The 18,124-nt window shown below is 37.0% G+C and overlaps 1 protein-coding gene across 13 annotated transcripts in view; it reads right to left on the reverse strand.

The window, feature by feature from the left end:
- The window catches only part of NRXN3 (neurexin 3), a 2,159,162-nt gene that overhangs the window by 1,425,122 nt on the left and 715,916 nt on the right, over positions 1-18,124 (reverse strand). For all 13 annotated transcript variants that reach the window (XM_056820749.1, XM_056820726.1, XM_016428731.2 and 10 more), the window contains one exon: positions 12,795-13,178. In XM_056820749.1, coding sequence (XP_056676727.1) covers positions 12,795-13,178 — 384 coding nt within the window. The remainder of the gene's footprint in view (positions 1-12,794; positions 13,179-18,124) is intronic.

Below are 18,124 nucleotides of genomic sequence, written 5' to 3' on the forward strand. Positions count from 1 at the left end.
TGGTACCCTTTAGATATCTTAAAATCAGTTGCCTCATGCCAACCACATAATAAATATTTACTGAATGAATAAATAAATGAAGCTACTCTTAAGGCAAGTCTTTTGTTTGTGTGTGTGTGTGTGTTCATACTGAACAATGAGAAGAGAAGAAGAAACTAAAAGGTAGTCCACACTCCAAAACTCTTAAATGATGCCTCTGTAAGGGGCAGCTGGGTGGCACGCCTGGAATTAGGAGGAGTCATCTTCAAGAGTTCAAATCTGGTCTCAGACGCTTACTATTTGTGTGATCCTGGGCAAGTCACTTAACCCTGTTTGCTTCAGATTCTTCATATGGTAGCCGGAGAAGGAAAAAGCAAACAATTCTAGCATGTATGACAAGAAAACTCCAAAAATGGGTTCACAAAGAATTTGGACGCCACTAAAACCACTCAGTAACAACAACAGATTCTGCTCTGATCACCCCCATGATCCTCTTCTTGCTCCCTCCCCAAAGACTAACAATGTCAAGGTACCTGGCTTGTGAGACTAGTGGCTATTTTAGCCTTAGCATCTGTACATATCCCCAGGCTAACTTTAAGTGGCTCCCTCCTTGTTCATGCAGATGATCAGGAATCTGGATGTACGGACCACTTCTTTAAACATCTCTTTTTAAACAGATGTGTCGATATTGTAGGGTTTAGATAATGAGATTTTCCAGGCCATAAGTCCCTAACTGTGAATTAATTGCCTAGCTTATTTGCAATAAATAAAGGGGTCATTACATGTAAAAATCACAAGGGCCCACTGAGCTTTTGCAGAAAATGCTGAAGCTTGGGTGCACAGACATCCAACACGTGGCTACTCATGGTTGATCAGGTCTAGTAACAGCTCTGGCTTCACTTATTCCTGACTGCATTTGGAATAGGAATGGGAGGCCCTGGGGCATGGTGGAAAGTGCACTGGTCTAGCTCTGGAGACTTTTGTTGCAGTCCTAATTCTGCTGCTAACTAGTTATATGACTGGAAAAAAAGTCACTTATCTTCTCTGTGCCTCATTTTTCCCATTTGTAAAATGAGAGGTTTAGACTAGATTATCTCTAATGGTGTATCAGCACTTTAAAAAAAATAATTTTTCTGTCTGTTAATGCTTAGAAACACTGAATTTCAGTCATTTCTTCTAATCTGGAAGTATCTTTATGAGGCTTGTTAAAAGTTACCAATACTTACTACACTGAGAGGTAAAAATGATAAGTATTTACATTGGATCTATCATTTCACTACTATTTGGAATTCTGGGTAAGAAAACTCCCTCTCCCAATATCTGTTTTGCAATTTAGAATCTTCAAGAGTATCATAGGAGAGGTCAAATGTCCAGTGACTTGTTCAGTCACATAATTACTGGAACCACATAATATAATGTAACTTGGACCCAAGTATTCCAGACTCCCAGATTAGCTCTCTATCTACTCCACTAAGTTACCTCAAGACCATGATTATTATATATTATGATTATACATTGCTTTCTTCATTTTACAGATGGAGAAGCTGAGATTCAGAGAAGAATAAAAGTGGTTTTCTCAGTCACACAGTCAAAAAAAGCAATAGAAGTGATATTTAAACCCAGGGTCTCCTTACTCCAAGTTCAGCATTCTTTCTGTCACTCTTTGCAAAGTGGCTAAAATATGGATGTCCCATTCAACCTAGAACTATTCTGGAGGGGCAAAAATGCCCATTAGGTCCTAAATGAACTAAACTCCTGCTCCAGAAACATAAAGAACAAGAAATCAGAAAGAGAACACACACACACACACACACACACACACACACACACATATATAGACACAGTCCATGTGAATCACATGTATGATGCTATAAACCTACAACCTAAGGGAGGCAATCCCTAGTGATGATGTAAATCCCACTAGTCCCTAGTATCTCTGCTTAATGGAGAGTGTCTGATGGCTGAAGGGGTATAGAATCACCCACTGAATGTATCTGTCCAATTTATATTGGATAAGAAACAGAATAACATCAGAAAATGAAAAAAAAATATGAGTGGGGATGATGTAGAGAAGATAAAAAACAAATTCCTTTTTCCCTTTTGCTCTCAACATTAGTCCTATTTTTTAGGCGTCCAGATATAGAGTTTCCATGGGTGCTAGAGGATTCTAAGTTGCTTTTGGGGAACAAATCCATTACAATGGAGGTGATAAAAAAGGGAATACCCGTGGTGACAGTGGAAGCACAGACATCTGGGCAAATGCAAAAGCATCTATGAAAAATAGGCTTCCACCACTGGGAGGTCATTGAGAGTCAGCCGGTATCTCCCAACTCAAAAATGAAGGCATTACATTGGGAGTGGGGGGAAAGAGGCTACATATCAGAGCTGTTTTCTTTCATTTATAATATAGATTATGGATCCAGCTGAGATAAAGAATGTCCTGGCCTTGGCCAAGGCCCATCTGTTGCCCTAGGCAGCAAGCCACCCATAAAAAATATCAATATTAAAATATCAGCAGGAGACAAAAAGGGAACTATAGGGGGAAGGAGGATGAGAAAATAGGGGAGGGAAAAAGATAGATATCTTAAATGCTTTGGGTTTTTTGGATGGGTTGGGGAAGAGGCAGAAGAGTGTGCTAATACTACAATTTTATTAGGTTTCTGATTTACTGTCCCCTCAGCAGTCACTGTTGAGATTTGTCACTTTGATGAAAATGTATTGCTATAAAGGTTTTAACATGCTAAAGACCATGAAATGATCTTCTCCAAGAATGATTTCATCCATTTGCCTAGAATTAGCCAGCCTGTCAGCCCACAACTCCACACAAAGCTGGTGCACAGCTTTACTATTGGAGGAGGAAAGGCACAGAAAAAAGGAAGAAAAAGGTTGTCACATTCTTTTCCTTGATTCTTCTTGGCTTTGGAGTCATGTCTTGTTGTTCAATCATTTTAATCAAGTCCTACTTTTCATAACCTCATTTGGAGTTTTCTTGACAAAGACACTGGAATGGTTTGTCATTGTCTTCTCCAGATCATTTTATAGATAAGGAAACTGAGGCAAACAGGGTTACATGACTTGAATCATTGCCCACATTTTAAAAACTTATTTTAAAATAAATATTAGAGAGATAGAGAGACACGATGGTAAAGTAGATTAAAAAATCAACCTTGAAGCCATGAAGACTTGGGTTCAAATACATCCTCTCTGATGTAGAGACTGTGTGATAGTGGGTCATCTGCTTAACCTCTTGGTATTTAGGGAAGTTTTTTAAAATTCAAAGATATTTTATTTTCCCAGTTATATGTAATAATAATTTTCAGCATAAGTTTTCCAAAATTATAAGATGAAAAACATTTCCTTTCTCTCCTCCACTTGGAGATGGTAAGCAATTTGATCTGGGCCATACCTGTATTACCATGTAAAACACTTCCATATTGGTCATTATTGTAAGAACACACTCATACAGAACCAAAACCCCCAAACAAAACCATAAATATACTGATGTGAAAGAGAGTATGCCTTGATCCACATCCACCTTACTCCAACAGTCCTTACTCTGGACGTGGATAGCATTTCCTATCATAAATCTTTCAGAACTGTCCCAGATCACTGGATTGCTGAGAGCAGCCAAGTGTTCACAGTTGATCATCCCAGAATATTGCTGTTACTGGATACAATATTCTCCTGGTTCTGCTTATTTCACTCTGTATCAGTTCCTGCAGATCTTTCCAGCTTTTTCTGAAATCATCCTGTTTATAATTTCTTATAGCACAATATTCCATCACCAACATGTACCACAATTTGTTCAGCCATTTGCCAATTTATGGGTAGCCCCTTACTATCTAATTCTTTGCCACAACAAAAAGAGCGGCTATAAATATTTTTGTACAAGTAGATCCTTTCCCCTTTTTTATTATCTCTTTGGTAGACAGGATCAAAGGGTATGCACAGTTCCATAGCCCTTTGGGCATAATTCCAGCAATTCTCTTAAGACTCAATATTGTTGGCATAGTTGACCTGCATTAATAGAGGGAGAGTTTCTTCACCTGGGAGTTCTTCACACCAATTAAATCACAGGTCCTATCCCTATCCCTAGTGCACTGATACATCTTAGCCCCACTCCAAATCATCAGCACCTTTCTGTTTTCATTTCTGTTACTTACTGAGATAAGAGAACGTGTGTGTCTATCTTTGGCAAGGTAGCTAATGGCACAGTGTATAGAGAACTCTGGAGTCAGGAAAATGAGTTCAAATACAGCTTCAGATGCTACCTGTGTGAGTGAGTTAGTCTGTTTGCCTTAGTTTCCTCAACTCTAAAAAGGAGATAATAATAGCTGTTCTATGTTATAAAGCCTGTTTCCTCATAAATAAAAAATATAGTTGTACTAGATAAGATCCTGCCTGGGTCTAACATTTTGTAATCCCCAAATTATTTCAATGCCTGATTTTCACTGAACCAGTCGAGTTCTATTAAATTTTAAAAACCTACCTTATTTTTTGTAAGTCAATATTTTTTCTGTTCCCAAAGGCAGAAAAAATATTTGTCAATTCCTCACTGATTTCTGTCAATGACAAAAAACTAAGGGAGGCCAACTGGAAAGGACTTGGGAAAAGAAAATTCAAGCTATGCTTTTTTTTTCTAGTCCTCAGTGAAAAATGTCCTTCAGTTTAACTTCAAAACTGGATATTGATAAAAAAAAAAAGACAATTTAACTTGTTTTCCCAGATGTCAAAAGTTAGGACTTGGTGAATATAATCACAATTAGAAATACAACAATATAGTATCAAAGACATTATATGTAGATATAATATAAATATGCCATATTCTTTATAACAAATATCAAATAATATCAAAGATCATAGCTAGAAGGGACCTCAGAGACCATCCAATCCAACTCTGATTTTGAGAATGGGAAACTGAAGCTTCAGAGTCCTGCTCAAGGACACATAGGTACAAAGTATCAAAGGCAAACTGTATTCACATAGTATACTTATTGCATTCCTGAATTACTTTTATGATAATATCTAAAAATTGGAGATCAGCACAGAATAGACCATCAATGCACACTCATACTTGCTCGATATAAAGAAGAAAGTGGATTTTCTGACTCTTCTCTCTTGGAAGAACCTCCTATATTCAGGTTCTACCACTGAAATCTAGAAAGAAGCTTGTAATCCTCTTTTGTTCTATGATTCTGAGGCACTTAGATACCCTAATTCAGAAATATCTCAGCTTATTGTATACACAATGGGCAGGATTGAGCTGGAATTTAAGATTTCAGAAAATGTTGCAATAAACGCTCTAAATCAAGTATAAAATGAAAGCCACCTCCCAGTCTTTGCCAGCAACAGGTGTAGGTAGACTTTCTTCTAAGAGATATGGGGTACTATAGAGAATAGAGTGTTGCTCATCTGGACACTGTTCCAGGAGAAAGTGGAAAGAGTTCCAAGATAATTCCTCTCCCTTCTCTAGAACCTGCGTTTCAAGTTACCCCATGCTGATGGAGAACTACTTCCTCCTTTTTTCCCCATTATGCTGCAAGCTTCTTATTTAGTCAATGAATAAATTATGTAAACAAAATGACTGATATTTCCATAACTAATATTCTAAAGTTTTTACAAATAATTTACTTTACATGTATCATCTCATTTGATCCTGACAACATCCTATGAGACAGATGTTATATATATGATTATTCTTATTTGATAGACTAGGAAACTGAGAGTCAATTATTATTAAGGCTGAGAAGCAAGATTTGGGCCAAATCTTCCTAAAAGCTTCGGAAACAGGCCTCATACTAGTGAGATTCCAAGCTCCCTCATCAACTATGAATTTCCTGCCAGATCCTTCCCTATGAACTCTTCTCAGACATGACATAAACCATATAATCTTCTATTCAGATATTCTATCCCCTATTCGAGACTTTTACCAAAATTAGGAAGGCTGAGTAATTGATTTGTAGAGCAGGAAGATAGTCGTCTGTAAACCTTAAAATTTCACAGACTTATGAATGTTAAAAATTTTACTCCACATTGAGGAATCCTCCAATTCACTACTTGAAATAATTCCCTACCAGATAGTGAGAACTCTACTTGAATGTGAAAATTCCTTGCTATGGGAGGATCTCTACCCCATCCCTACTTGGGACTGCTTTAGGGCAGAAAACTCCTTGCTAAACAATGAAAGTACTTGAAAACCATACTTATAAAGGAAAGGAGTTCTTTGAGCCATGCCTATTTTTGGAATTGATACAATGGGATGCTAAGTGCCCATAAAGATGGGTCAACTTATAAACTACTTAGACCTAAAAGGTGAAAACTTACTCAGAGGTTTTCTCTTAATGAAATTAGTCGACACAGCAGCATTTTTTTTCTGACTTACTAAAGAGATTAATCTACTCAGCTGTGAATTCAAAATGGGCTGTCTTTTGGAAAACATCTACAGTGATTGGTAGATGGAAGAACTTAGAGGTGACATAGGAGATTTTGCCCTTAAAAATGAGAGCTCAGAGAAAAGCTGAAGTCATTCTGAAACATTCAGATTAAGGAGGTCATTCTGAAACATTCCGATTGAGGAAGGACTGATTCTGAAACATTCAGATGGAGGAGGGAGCTGGTGAAAGCAGCTGAGATGATGCTGGCCTGGTGTCACTAGAATCCTTGCTTAGACAGACCTTGTGGTGAGTGTTAAAAGACTGACTGACTGATCTCTCTCTCTTAAGACTCAGGTCTAGGCCATGTTGGCTTAAGGCCCTTCATACTTATTTCCTTTTTCTCTCTCTCTTTTCTTTAATTCCACATATGTATTAATTAAGTCTCTATAAAACCCAGTTGACTTGGGTATTTGAATAATTGGGAATATTTCCCTGGCGACCACCTTATATTTGATTTAAAAACCAAGACACTGTAGTGAAACATATTTTCTGCGGTCAAATTTACTCACCCTCTCTTATATCTATCACAATTTATATCTTCCACCATTTTAACTCACTACAGTTTATGGGCTTCACTATTTTAAATCTCACATGTCATTGACATTAACCTTGATAAGGTCACTGGCTTTTTCCTTGATTCCCAGACTGTGTCTTCTGTCAGCTAATAAATACTAAAATAGTCCAGAGTGGGCTAGCCTTTCTAAACTGACCAATAGACTATTGAGATTATTATTTTGTAAGAGTAATAGAACTCTTTGCAATAGGGCAGTCAAGTTCTGGGATATCTGATTACCTAAGGGGCTTTCATTAGGCTTCTGTTTTGTGTTTCCTTGACTATTGTGTATGTCTCTGGAGAAGTTCTTATTAAATTGGAGCTCTTGTAAATTTCTGGTTATGTTAAAGGGCAGCATACACAAAAGGGCTTGGGCTATGTTGATGCTTCATGCTACTGCTGAGGATAGAGTAGGTACCACAATCTTGATCATAGCTTCAGCTGTTCAAAGGGACTGTGATAAAGGACAACGGAGAGAAGTATTTGTGAGGCACCCATAGTCAATGACTTCCACTATATCATTTTATCCCCAGACCTTATTAATGGTCATCTTTTCCCCATCTAGTGTTAGTCAGTTTCTATCTCCTATTTCCATGCCCTTGTGATGCAGTTATCGAAGTGAAACTATCTTTTATCTGATGCCCAAGATAAAGCATGTAAAACACTTTTTAAACCTTTAGCAACTATATAAGTGGTAGCTATAATAATAGTCACTAGCATTTATGTAGCATTTTAAGGTTTGCAAAGGACTTGAACTACCTTATATCATTTGATCCTCATGGCAACTTTGAGATTATGTACTATGTTTATCCTCATTTTATCAATAAGGAAACTGAGGCTAAAAGGTTGATATCTATCCAGAGTTCATAACTAGGAAATGTCTAAGGCAGGATTTTATCTCAGGTCTTCCTTCCTTCAAATCCAGCATTCTATGTACTATGACACCTCACTTCCTATTCATGAATCCTGGCTTCCTAGTTCATCAACCTCTTCAATCTCCAGAGTCCACATTGCCATGGCCTCAGATACCCTTTGGGGTGGTAACACCATAGACTTTATAATTGCCCCAAACTACTTCATCTCCATGATTCTGAACTCTGCGTTTCAACTCATGTTTTGCCCTTAACTTCCATTTCTCCTTTTGCCTAATTCCTCCTAAACCTATTCTTTTTTTTTATCATTAAGGCCTCTAAATCCCTCTACCCTCTTCCCTCTCTTAGTCTATAATCTTTGCTCTAGTGTTACTTTACCTCCTTCCATAGTCTCAGTCTATATGTAATATGCTAGTTTAACTATGCACCACCATCTACTTTTGGGCTCTCTGTTCTTTCAGTCTTCAATCCTAATTAACTTCCAAAGCCAACCTCTGATGTTCCCATTCCTGAGCTTCCAAATGCCACCTGAAGAAGTCTTTACCACTGTCTTTAAACATCCCATTACAAATTTATATTCTCTAATGTCAACTAGACCCTTACTGTGATTATAAATCTGTATATTGCTACCGTTGTTGAGACTCTTATCATATTCTTCCCAATCGCTATTCTATACTTAATCTCCTCCACTTTCTCCTCTCTCAACCACTGACCTTGCCTCTTTCTTTATTGAGAAAAATCAAGGCCATTTATCATGGAACCCCTTGTCTCTACCTCAAAATCCTCCTCTCAATCTATTTATATCCTCACCCATATTCTCCTCTTTTGCTCTGGTCTTCAGAAAAGAAATAGTCTTTCTTGCTAAGGTAAAACTTTTTATTTATGCCCTTGGTTCTCTTACCTCTCAGTTCCTCCATCCTAAAGTCATTCTTGATACTTCCCCAGGATCATTATGAATTTGTAAAGCAGATGACCAGGAACAGGGATAAAGGCTATAACTGTGAAACAGAACAAATCTATCTAGCCTACAATAATATCATACAGAATCACAAAATTTAAAGTTGGAAGGAAGGGACCTCAGCAGTTATCTAGGTCAACTCATATCCAAAATGAATGTCAGTTATAACATACCCTAAAAATTATTCATCTAGTCTCTGCTTTAAAATACTCAAGGAGAGGAACTCATAACTTTGAAAGGTAGTCCATCCCATTTTCAGACACCTCTGACTGGTAAGAACTTTTTTGGAAAAACTGATACAAAGCCTGAATTTGCTTTTATGCCAACTTTTACTCATTATTGTTCTTGCTTCTGTCCTCTTGAGCCAAACAGTAAATCTAATATTTCTGAAAATACTTAAATAAAGTCATCATTCCTCCCTTTGCCCTCAAAGGGCAAATCCTATCTTGTCCAAGTTAAACATCCCTAATTCTTTTAACTTGCTTTCATATGACATGGATTATAGGTCCTTTATTATCCTGGTTAGACCTATTAGAATTCCATCCAATTTTTCAAGGTCTTTCTTAGACTGTTACATTCAACACTAATATTCTAGGTAGAGTCTAGCTAGTAAAGAATAGAACAGAATTCCTCATTCTTAAACGCTATGCCTCTCTTAATTAAACCTAAGATCAAACCTAGATAAATACAATGCAAAAACCACCTGGACTGGAGCTCTAATTCTGAGCATGTAACAACTATCTAATGTCATGTAAATCATCTCACCTCAGAATCTGTTTGCTTTGAGTTTAGACTTGGAAATTCAGATATGTGATATACTTTATTAGAATATAAGCTCCTTGAGAAAGGGATTATATTGATTTTCCATTTCTAACTCTAGTGCTTCACATAATGATTTTTACATAATAAGAATTTAATAAAGGCTTTTGCATTCACTCATTCCCTTTAGCACTAAAATTCTATGATTCTAGAATTCAACTGAGCTAATTTGCCACAGATGTTAGGTACATAAACATGGAAGAGAGTATTTTGCTTATGGCCCCAGGGCTTCTTGGAGCTGATTGAAGCTGTCCTCCTTGGACAAACATAAGCTTTCTGAGAAAAGCAGAATACAGAGTTGCTTCCACATAGCATCCATTGGCCTTATATCTGTGGACCACAGTTTCAACCAAGTTAAACTGACAGTAAAAATGCACACTTTTTATGTCATTAATTATGGATCAAGAGACCAACCATTAAATGGCTATCATTGGACTATTGAGAGAGATGATAACATCTATATTTTTATGCAGTGACTCCATATTATCCTAAGAATGCATCCTATAAACTCACTCAAATCAAAATGATAAAGTTTGCCATTGAACAACATGACCTGCAAGGTCAAATCAAGGATTAATCAGCTGCTCATTGAGGAGAGGTACACTTGATTAGGAAGAGTACCCATATAGAATACATTCCTTTAAGAATTACAATAGAATAGTCAAGTTCGGATGACTAGTACTGCACAAGACATCACTGCTGACAGTTGTGTGGACCCAGTGTAGCCTGCTCTCTTCATCCAGGATCACCTGAACAAAGCAGTCCACAAAAATGTTGGATATCCATGACCACATATTAGCTCCTACTCAGTTCCTAAAGCAGAGATGAGAGTCAGTAGTATAATATGAATGGTATATATATTTTTGATAGAAAAAAGTCTGTGGAGATGCCCCAATGATTCCACAAAGATTCTGACCTTCCCTTAAATATTCTGAGGTAGAGCTGGCCATACCCTAATCTCTTATTTCTCCTTTTCCCTCAAGAAATTAAAAGAGATGACCAAAATCTAGTCACAGAGGTAACAGGTTATCAAATTCTCTGTGGGAAACTGTCCCTATTTCAAAATGGTTTGCATGTTTCTTTCCCTTCCAAACTAACAGGATATGGAGAATTACTGGCACCAGGAATTATAAAAAGGAAGGTGGAACAAGAAATGCACAAAAATAGTAATACAACCCAAAGAATAAGGGCCTTTTCCCCATGGCCATTCATCCCCCTCAAAATTGGGTTCAACAAAAAAAAAATATTACCAATGGGAATTTCCATTTTCTTTGTTTATTGAACAAGATGTATTTATTTTTGTACTCTTTCAGTTCATTCTGAGCATAATAGCAAACACAATACAGGGGGCAAAAAGCAATTGATGTAATCACCTGGGATTTGCAGTGTAAAGTTCAAAATGTCTTATATTTGCTAAGCTTCTTGTTATTTGGCCCAAAATGGATATGTCTTGGCTGCACTGTAGTGGCAATAATTGTCTCTCATATATCCCCAATCAGGCTCCTTTTAATGACTAGTCAGAAGTGACAATGTAAAAATGTGCAGTGACTTTCCACTATATTTGGCAAATCTTGGACTGACTCCCATTGGTTTGCCCTTGAAGAAAGTGATCTTGAAGACACCTTGCTGCTGCAGGCTCAGTCAGCTACCTGCTGCCTGTCCCCAGAAACCCTAGTGCCAAAGAGAGGTGCAGGATATGGAGAGAAAGACAAAAGATGCCTGCAGTGACCTTCATCTCTTCCATTGTCTTTGGAGAAGATGGAGCAATCTAACTGGTATTATAACTGCCTAGTGTATCTCTGAAGATATGTAACCTTCCTAACCTGTCAGTTGAATCATATCTCTATCAGGAATAGACCACATCATAGGGAAATCTGGGGAAATTCTAGTCACTTGGCAGATAAGCAGTCCCAAGACAGGCCCTTGAATTCCAGATCATCTCCCCCCCCTTAATCAGTTCTTTGTTTTTACTATTTTTAAATGAATCAAATATTCAAATTCAATAAGATGAGGTAGATTATCTCTGCATCTTTCTTCCATACTCCTTATCTTATAGATTATATGATTTTTCAGCTTTCAAAGTACAGATATTGTCCAATGGCATCTGGAATATATTTTGCATTCATAGAAAATTAATCAATCAGTAAACATTTATTGAGTACTTTCTTTGTGTCAACCACTGTTCTAAGCACTTGGGATACAAAAAGAGGCAAATCCCAGTTTTTGCTCTCAAGGAGCTTATAATCTAATGGATTCAGATGATCTAGTTTAAAGCTCATGACTGAGGAAAAGAATGTATTCCACTACCACCTCTCTACTATTTAATCAAATCTATTCATCAATGATTTTGGCAGGTAAAAACCTGTATTTTTCCCTTCAAAACTATTCTTCTTATAGAATTTGTTGTCTATGACACAAAATGGAGTTCTTACTTTGTCTTTTCATAGTTTTATGCATTTCTTGTCTCTATCTAGAATTAGATTATAAAATATTAGGAGAGATTATATCTCCTTTTTTGACTATTTTAAATGCTTACTGTCTCACTAGAACAATCTTTAAAATGCTAATACTGTTGTTCCAACCATAACACAGTTAATGACTAAGATAGTTAATGGACAATATCTCCATTCTTCCTTATTAACTTTTAAGAATCTCTCAGTGAATGTATCCAGATATTGCTTGTAGGTCAGAGTTCCCCAACCCCTTCCCTGAGGAATTCTTGCCTTCTTCACTAAAATTCTAATTCAGTATTGATACATGGAGTCTAGGTAGTAAGAGAAAATGTGCCACATGGCACAGCTGATGTAAAGGCCCAAGTTTGGCCAGTTTATTTAGTATGCCCAGATAACCAGTGAAGGCTACTAGCCTAATGTTAATAATGATCTTTTTCTAGATTTTTTGTGTATTTTTTACTCGATATTTTTTAATATCAAACTTGAGATAGCATAGTATGTGCCGCAAACTTTCCCTTCCTGATGTCCATACATGGCAAAGCACATCAAAGAATTGAGAAACTGGAAGGAGGATACCTTAGAAATCAGTTGGTCCCACTGATGATACCAGAAAAAAAACCTTACCCTCCAAGAGAAAGGGGAGTTTCATTTCTTAAGTTAATGACATTTGAGGGATACTACTACAACTAACTAATTTAGCAAATCATTTGCCAAAGGGAGACTTACCCCTCTCACATGTTCTCCCCCAATAGCCAGTGCCAGTGCAGTCACAGATGAAGCGGTTCCAACCATCTTTGCAGACAGCATTGTTTTTGCAGGGGTAGCTGTCACACTGTTTTGTGCTAAGCCTCGAGCAAGAAGACTTGACCCCCGCGGCATTCTGCACCTCCGCCAGCTGCCGGATGTTCTTGCTCCGTCCATCAATGAACAGGTCTCGAATGCAGCCCACATAGCCATAATTCAGCATGGCAGTCCAAAGCTCTGTAGGGAGGATGAGTCCAGCACGATTCTCTGGCAGTCCACCCAGGTACATATCCCCCTCCAAGTCCAAGATCTCGCTCTCTCCACTGGCTGTGAATGGGGTGCGCCTGCTGTTCACTGATATGGTACCTAAGATGAGAAAGAAAGATGTGAATTAATGGCTTGGAGGGCAGGCAGCACAGGCACATGAGACATTTAGTGAGTTTAACAGAAGGTACCAGGTAGGTGGGCCTTGAAGACCAGATCCTGTGTTGCCAGAAAAGGAACAACGTACAATGATAAGTACAATACTCTTCACGGGACTATTTCCAACTCTGTCACTTCAGGGTAGACTGGGAACTGGGAGAAATCTCAGTGACGTGGTTCCAAGAATATATAATAAGTATTCCTCAGTGGCAAAATACAAAGCCATGATGACACACATACACATCCTAAACGTACCTCCTAACCAGCAATGTCATCGTCAAATAAAAGGTAAATTCACTTCTTTTAATAAAATGCCCAACTGTAGCAAATGATCCACCCTCCTTACAAGAATGGAAGTTTTCCTAGTTTCCCTTTTGACTGATTAATTCTGAGACATCCAGTATAACCAGATGCTGGAATTTGGATTTCTTTCTTTACAGAGCTCCTTTCTTTGAGAGTAAATATTATTACTGTGAATGCAGTTGAGTCTAAGGCATTGTCTAATGGTTTCTTTCTAAGTGACACCAAAACACCCAAAGAATGTGGAAAATTTTGGAACAAGAGTTATTAGCCTTTTTTGTGTTAAGATACTTTGATAGTATGGTGAAACCTATGGACCCCTTCTCAAAATAATATTTTAAATATATAAGATGAAATATATAGAACTTCAAAGAAAACACTATATTGAAATATACTTATCAATATATTTTAAACAAATTCAAATTCATGGATCCCTAAAATCTATCCACAAATCCATCAGATGGTCAAAGAATCCTAGATTTGAAAGTTCTTTTAAAGAGGAACTGGGTCTTTGATTTAACTGGCAAAGAGAATTTCCCAAAAGAAAATTCCCATTACTTATGCATATCAACACCTTTATGAGCTTTAAAAGTTGCCTGGGACACTGAGTAACTAAATGACTTGTTTAAGAGCACACAGCAAATACATGTCAAAGGTGATGAGATTGAACCCCAGATCTTCCTAACTCTAAAGCTATCAACTCTGATAAACGCTTTACCAATAGTGCTTTCATTTTCACCAGATCACTGAATCATGGAACCACAGGATATTTTAGTTGAAAGCAAACCCAGTCAGTCAACAAGCATTAGTGCCAATCACCATGCGAAGTAGGAATGGACTAGGAATGAGGAAACAAGAAAGACAAAAAGATCCCATTCCTGTCCTGCAGGAGCTCACATGCTAATGGTTCATAACATGCAAATAATTAATTCTACATGAGAGATACAGTCTAAATGGAAGATCAGCTCAGAGGGAAAGTTAGACTAGGCTATATAGTATTATTGTCAAGTGTTAACCTAGCCTTTTTATTGACAATCTCTAATTAAATAGGATTCCACTATTTACTGAGCTTAGCTTTATTAGGAAAGTGTTTTTGTTGCTGCTGCTATTGGTTTTACACAATATTTATTGATTGGAAAACTCTATATCTGTCTCTCTTTACCTTGCCCATGCTCCCTGTCCTATCCTTTGTGACCAAGGAGAACAATTCTTATCCCTTTTTCATATAAAAGGCTTAATGACAGCTATCATATCCTCCTTAAGTCTTCTCTCTTTCTATTCTTTCAATAGATTCCCATAAGGCATGATCTCGAGTCCTTTCACCATCTTGCTTATCCTTCTCTGAACATTCTCAGATTTATCAAAAGCTTCCCTAAATGTACATGGTCCTTAGAATTGAACACATAAAAATGTTCTAACCTAAGCAGAGCATAGCAGCAGTATCACCTCCCTAGCCTTAGACATTATATATTTTGCAATGAAGTCTAAGATAATACTAGCTTTTTTGACTTCCATATACATTTTGGATTCATGTGGAGACTGCAATTTATTAAAATGCCCAGATCTTTTTTCAAAGGAATTGCTCTCACCATACTTTCCCTCATTTTATACTTGTAAATTTTATTTTTTTAAACCAAGTGCAGCCCTATAATATTTCCTCTTATGCTGTTCAATTCAACATATTAGTCTGTATACATGTGTGCATATAGGTATATCAACATATACACATATATCTATTTATATGTAGATATGTTTTTATATATATATTGCAGCAAATATAAACATAATAAAATGTGTGTATTTATTTATATAAGTATGCATACATATACACACATCTTTTGGAGTCTGACTGCCATATAATATGCCTCTAGGTCACACAGTGGATAGAATGCTGGTCTTGAAGTAAGAAACATATAAGTTCAAATCCCACCTCAGACATTTACTAACTACGTGATAAAAGCTAAGGTCACTTAACCTCAACCTGCCTCAGCCTCTTCAGGGATAAGGTGGCAATAACTTTATAGGGTTGTTGTGAGAATCAAATTAAATAATATTTGTAAAGCACTTGGTACAGTGTCTGGCATGTAGAAGGGTTTAATAAATGTTTCTTCCCTTTTTACTTCTCAATTTTCAGAAATCTACAAGCATGATAAATCTGCCGTCTATGTCTTTATCCAAGGTAGCTCATACAAATGTTAAAAAAGCCAGAGCAGACACCCAAGAAACTCCTCTAGAGACCCTTCTGTGAGTTGACATTGTTTTTTTGGGTCCAATCACTCAATCAATTCTGAAGCAATCAAACTATGCTATCTTTTGGCCTTCATCTCTCCATCTTGTCACCAAGAATATTGTGAAAGATTTTGTAACATGCTTTGCCAAATCTAGGAAAATTCTATGCACACCATTTTCTTCCCCTATTTAGTTCAGTAATCCTTTCAGAAGAAGTAATGAGGGTAAGCTGGCAAAAACCTGTTCTAGAAGACACATACTGGCTGGCTCTTTATGATTACTGCTCCCTTTTCTTCTTTAAATGTTTTAATGGTGGCTCATTTTTCTCTATACTATAAACACTTCCAATACATTGTGAGATTTTATTGTTCATATGCTGTATTAATTCCTACATATTAGGAAGAATTATTGTGCATTCCTGTGACTGGAATCTGGATCAGTGATGCCATCCAGTCTGCTTTTCACATTTTCTTTGTCCTTGAGAAATGTCTTCATTTTTAACAGAATTTGGTTAATAATTGAAGGGGACAAATGGACTATATGAAAATAGGTTTTGCATGATTATATATATATATAGTTCAAATCAAATCCCCTGCCAGCATCAAGAAGGAGAAATAAAGGAAAGGAGGGAAATAAGTTCAATCACATAACATAGGAAAACTTGTGTGGAAATTTACTACTACATGTAATTGGTACAAAAAAAAGTTAAATTGAAGGGGATGAGGACTCTTTTCCTGTGTATGTGTACTCTGTGATGTAGTTATGAGTAGGGGTAGATAGTTTGGTGGAGCATCTTTGGAGGAGCTAATTAAAGCTATCACCTATTAAAAATGTCTCAGGATGGCTAAGGGAAAGACTGAATAATGACCTCCTAAAAATCTATTTATTAAGTTGCATGACCCAACTCAGGTCCTCAGTGGTCCTGAGAGAGTCATGGAGACCTAATTCATTTTATTGGTGCCTAACCAACAAACCTGATATAATCAATAAACATATTCTTACCCAAAAATCAAGCCTCTAAACAATTTGAATATTAACAACATCCTCCACTCAAGAGATTTTCCTTCATAACAAAGAAAATTTTAATAAAACTGACTGATGCAATGAAAACATTGAAAATGTGTACAATATTCTGTACTTGGATTCTACCACTTTTCTGAGAAGAAGGACATCTAGTTCAACATCAATTCTCTGGGACAAGATTTAGCCACTTATTTTCAAGATGTTCAGCAATCATTCCTTTTATAATACATTTTATAATAGAATATAATAAAATAATAGAATTTTCCAAGATTCTAATTCAAATTCACTGGCCTATCATTTGTAGGGGCCCCCTTTTATGGAAAAGTGGGACATTTGCCCTTCACCAAGACTGAAAGACTTTTCTTATTCCCCATGATCTTTTGAAGATCATAGATGCTCAGTGGCTCAGCAATCATATCAGTCTTTCAGTGTCCTGGGATCTAATTTGTCTTGACCTGGTAACCCAAATGCATCAAGGGTGGGTTGATGGTTTCATACCATCTCCTGGCTTATCTTGGTTTTCAGTTCTCTATTAGCAAGTTTTTGTTCTGTCCTTTCAAGTTCAAAGATTATTCCTCTTGTCAGAGGAAACAGAATCAAAATAAGAGTTGAATAGTTCCCCTTTCTCTCCTTTGTTTGCCATCATCAACCTATTCATGCTAGGCAGACATCCTGTCACTTTGATCCACCTCTTACACCTCCACATAGCCTCTGTGATTTTAACTTTCTGGATTTCTGTAGCAAACTAAATTATTCAAACATCAAAGGCATGCTGGGGTTGGGGGGTTATTGTTTTTGATGTACATGGTGATTATTACCAATCACGTAGGCTAATGTTGGGCATTAGTCCATTGATTAAAAAGTGGCTGTGACATGACTCTCAGGTACAAACTATCAACTCCTCATCATAAAGAGAAACATAGTCCCTATAAGGCAAAGTTACATGGTGAAAAAATCTCTTGATAACTTGACCCCTTCCTACCTTTTCCTCCTTATATTTTCCTCCCCTCCATATAATCTAATCAAGCTATATCGGCTCACACAGGACACCCCAACTCTCATCTCTATTCCTCTGCACTGGACATGTCCCCTGCTTAGAATGCTCTATGTCTTCACCTTTGTCTGCCCTTTAGCTTTCCTGGCTTCCTTCAAGAATCAGCTTAAATCTCACTTTGTATAAAATGCCTTTAACCCTTTTATATTACTTTCAATCTACTACATATGGATAGATGGAGATAGCATGTATATATGTCATATAGATCCACAATATTCACATTTGTATCTAAAGAAATAGATATGATATACCTTTCAGATATAGCTATAAGATATTGAGATGC

The sequence above is a fragment of the Monodelphis domestica genome, chromosome 1 (genome assembly GCF_027887165.1).
Source record: "Monodelphis domestica isolate mMonDom1 chromosome 1, mMonDom1.pri, whole genome shotgun sequence".
NCBI classification, from domain to species: Eukaryota; Metazoa; Chordata; class Mammalia; order Didelphimorphia; family Didelphidae; genus Monodelphis; species Monodelphis domestica.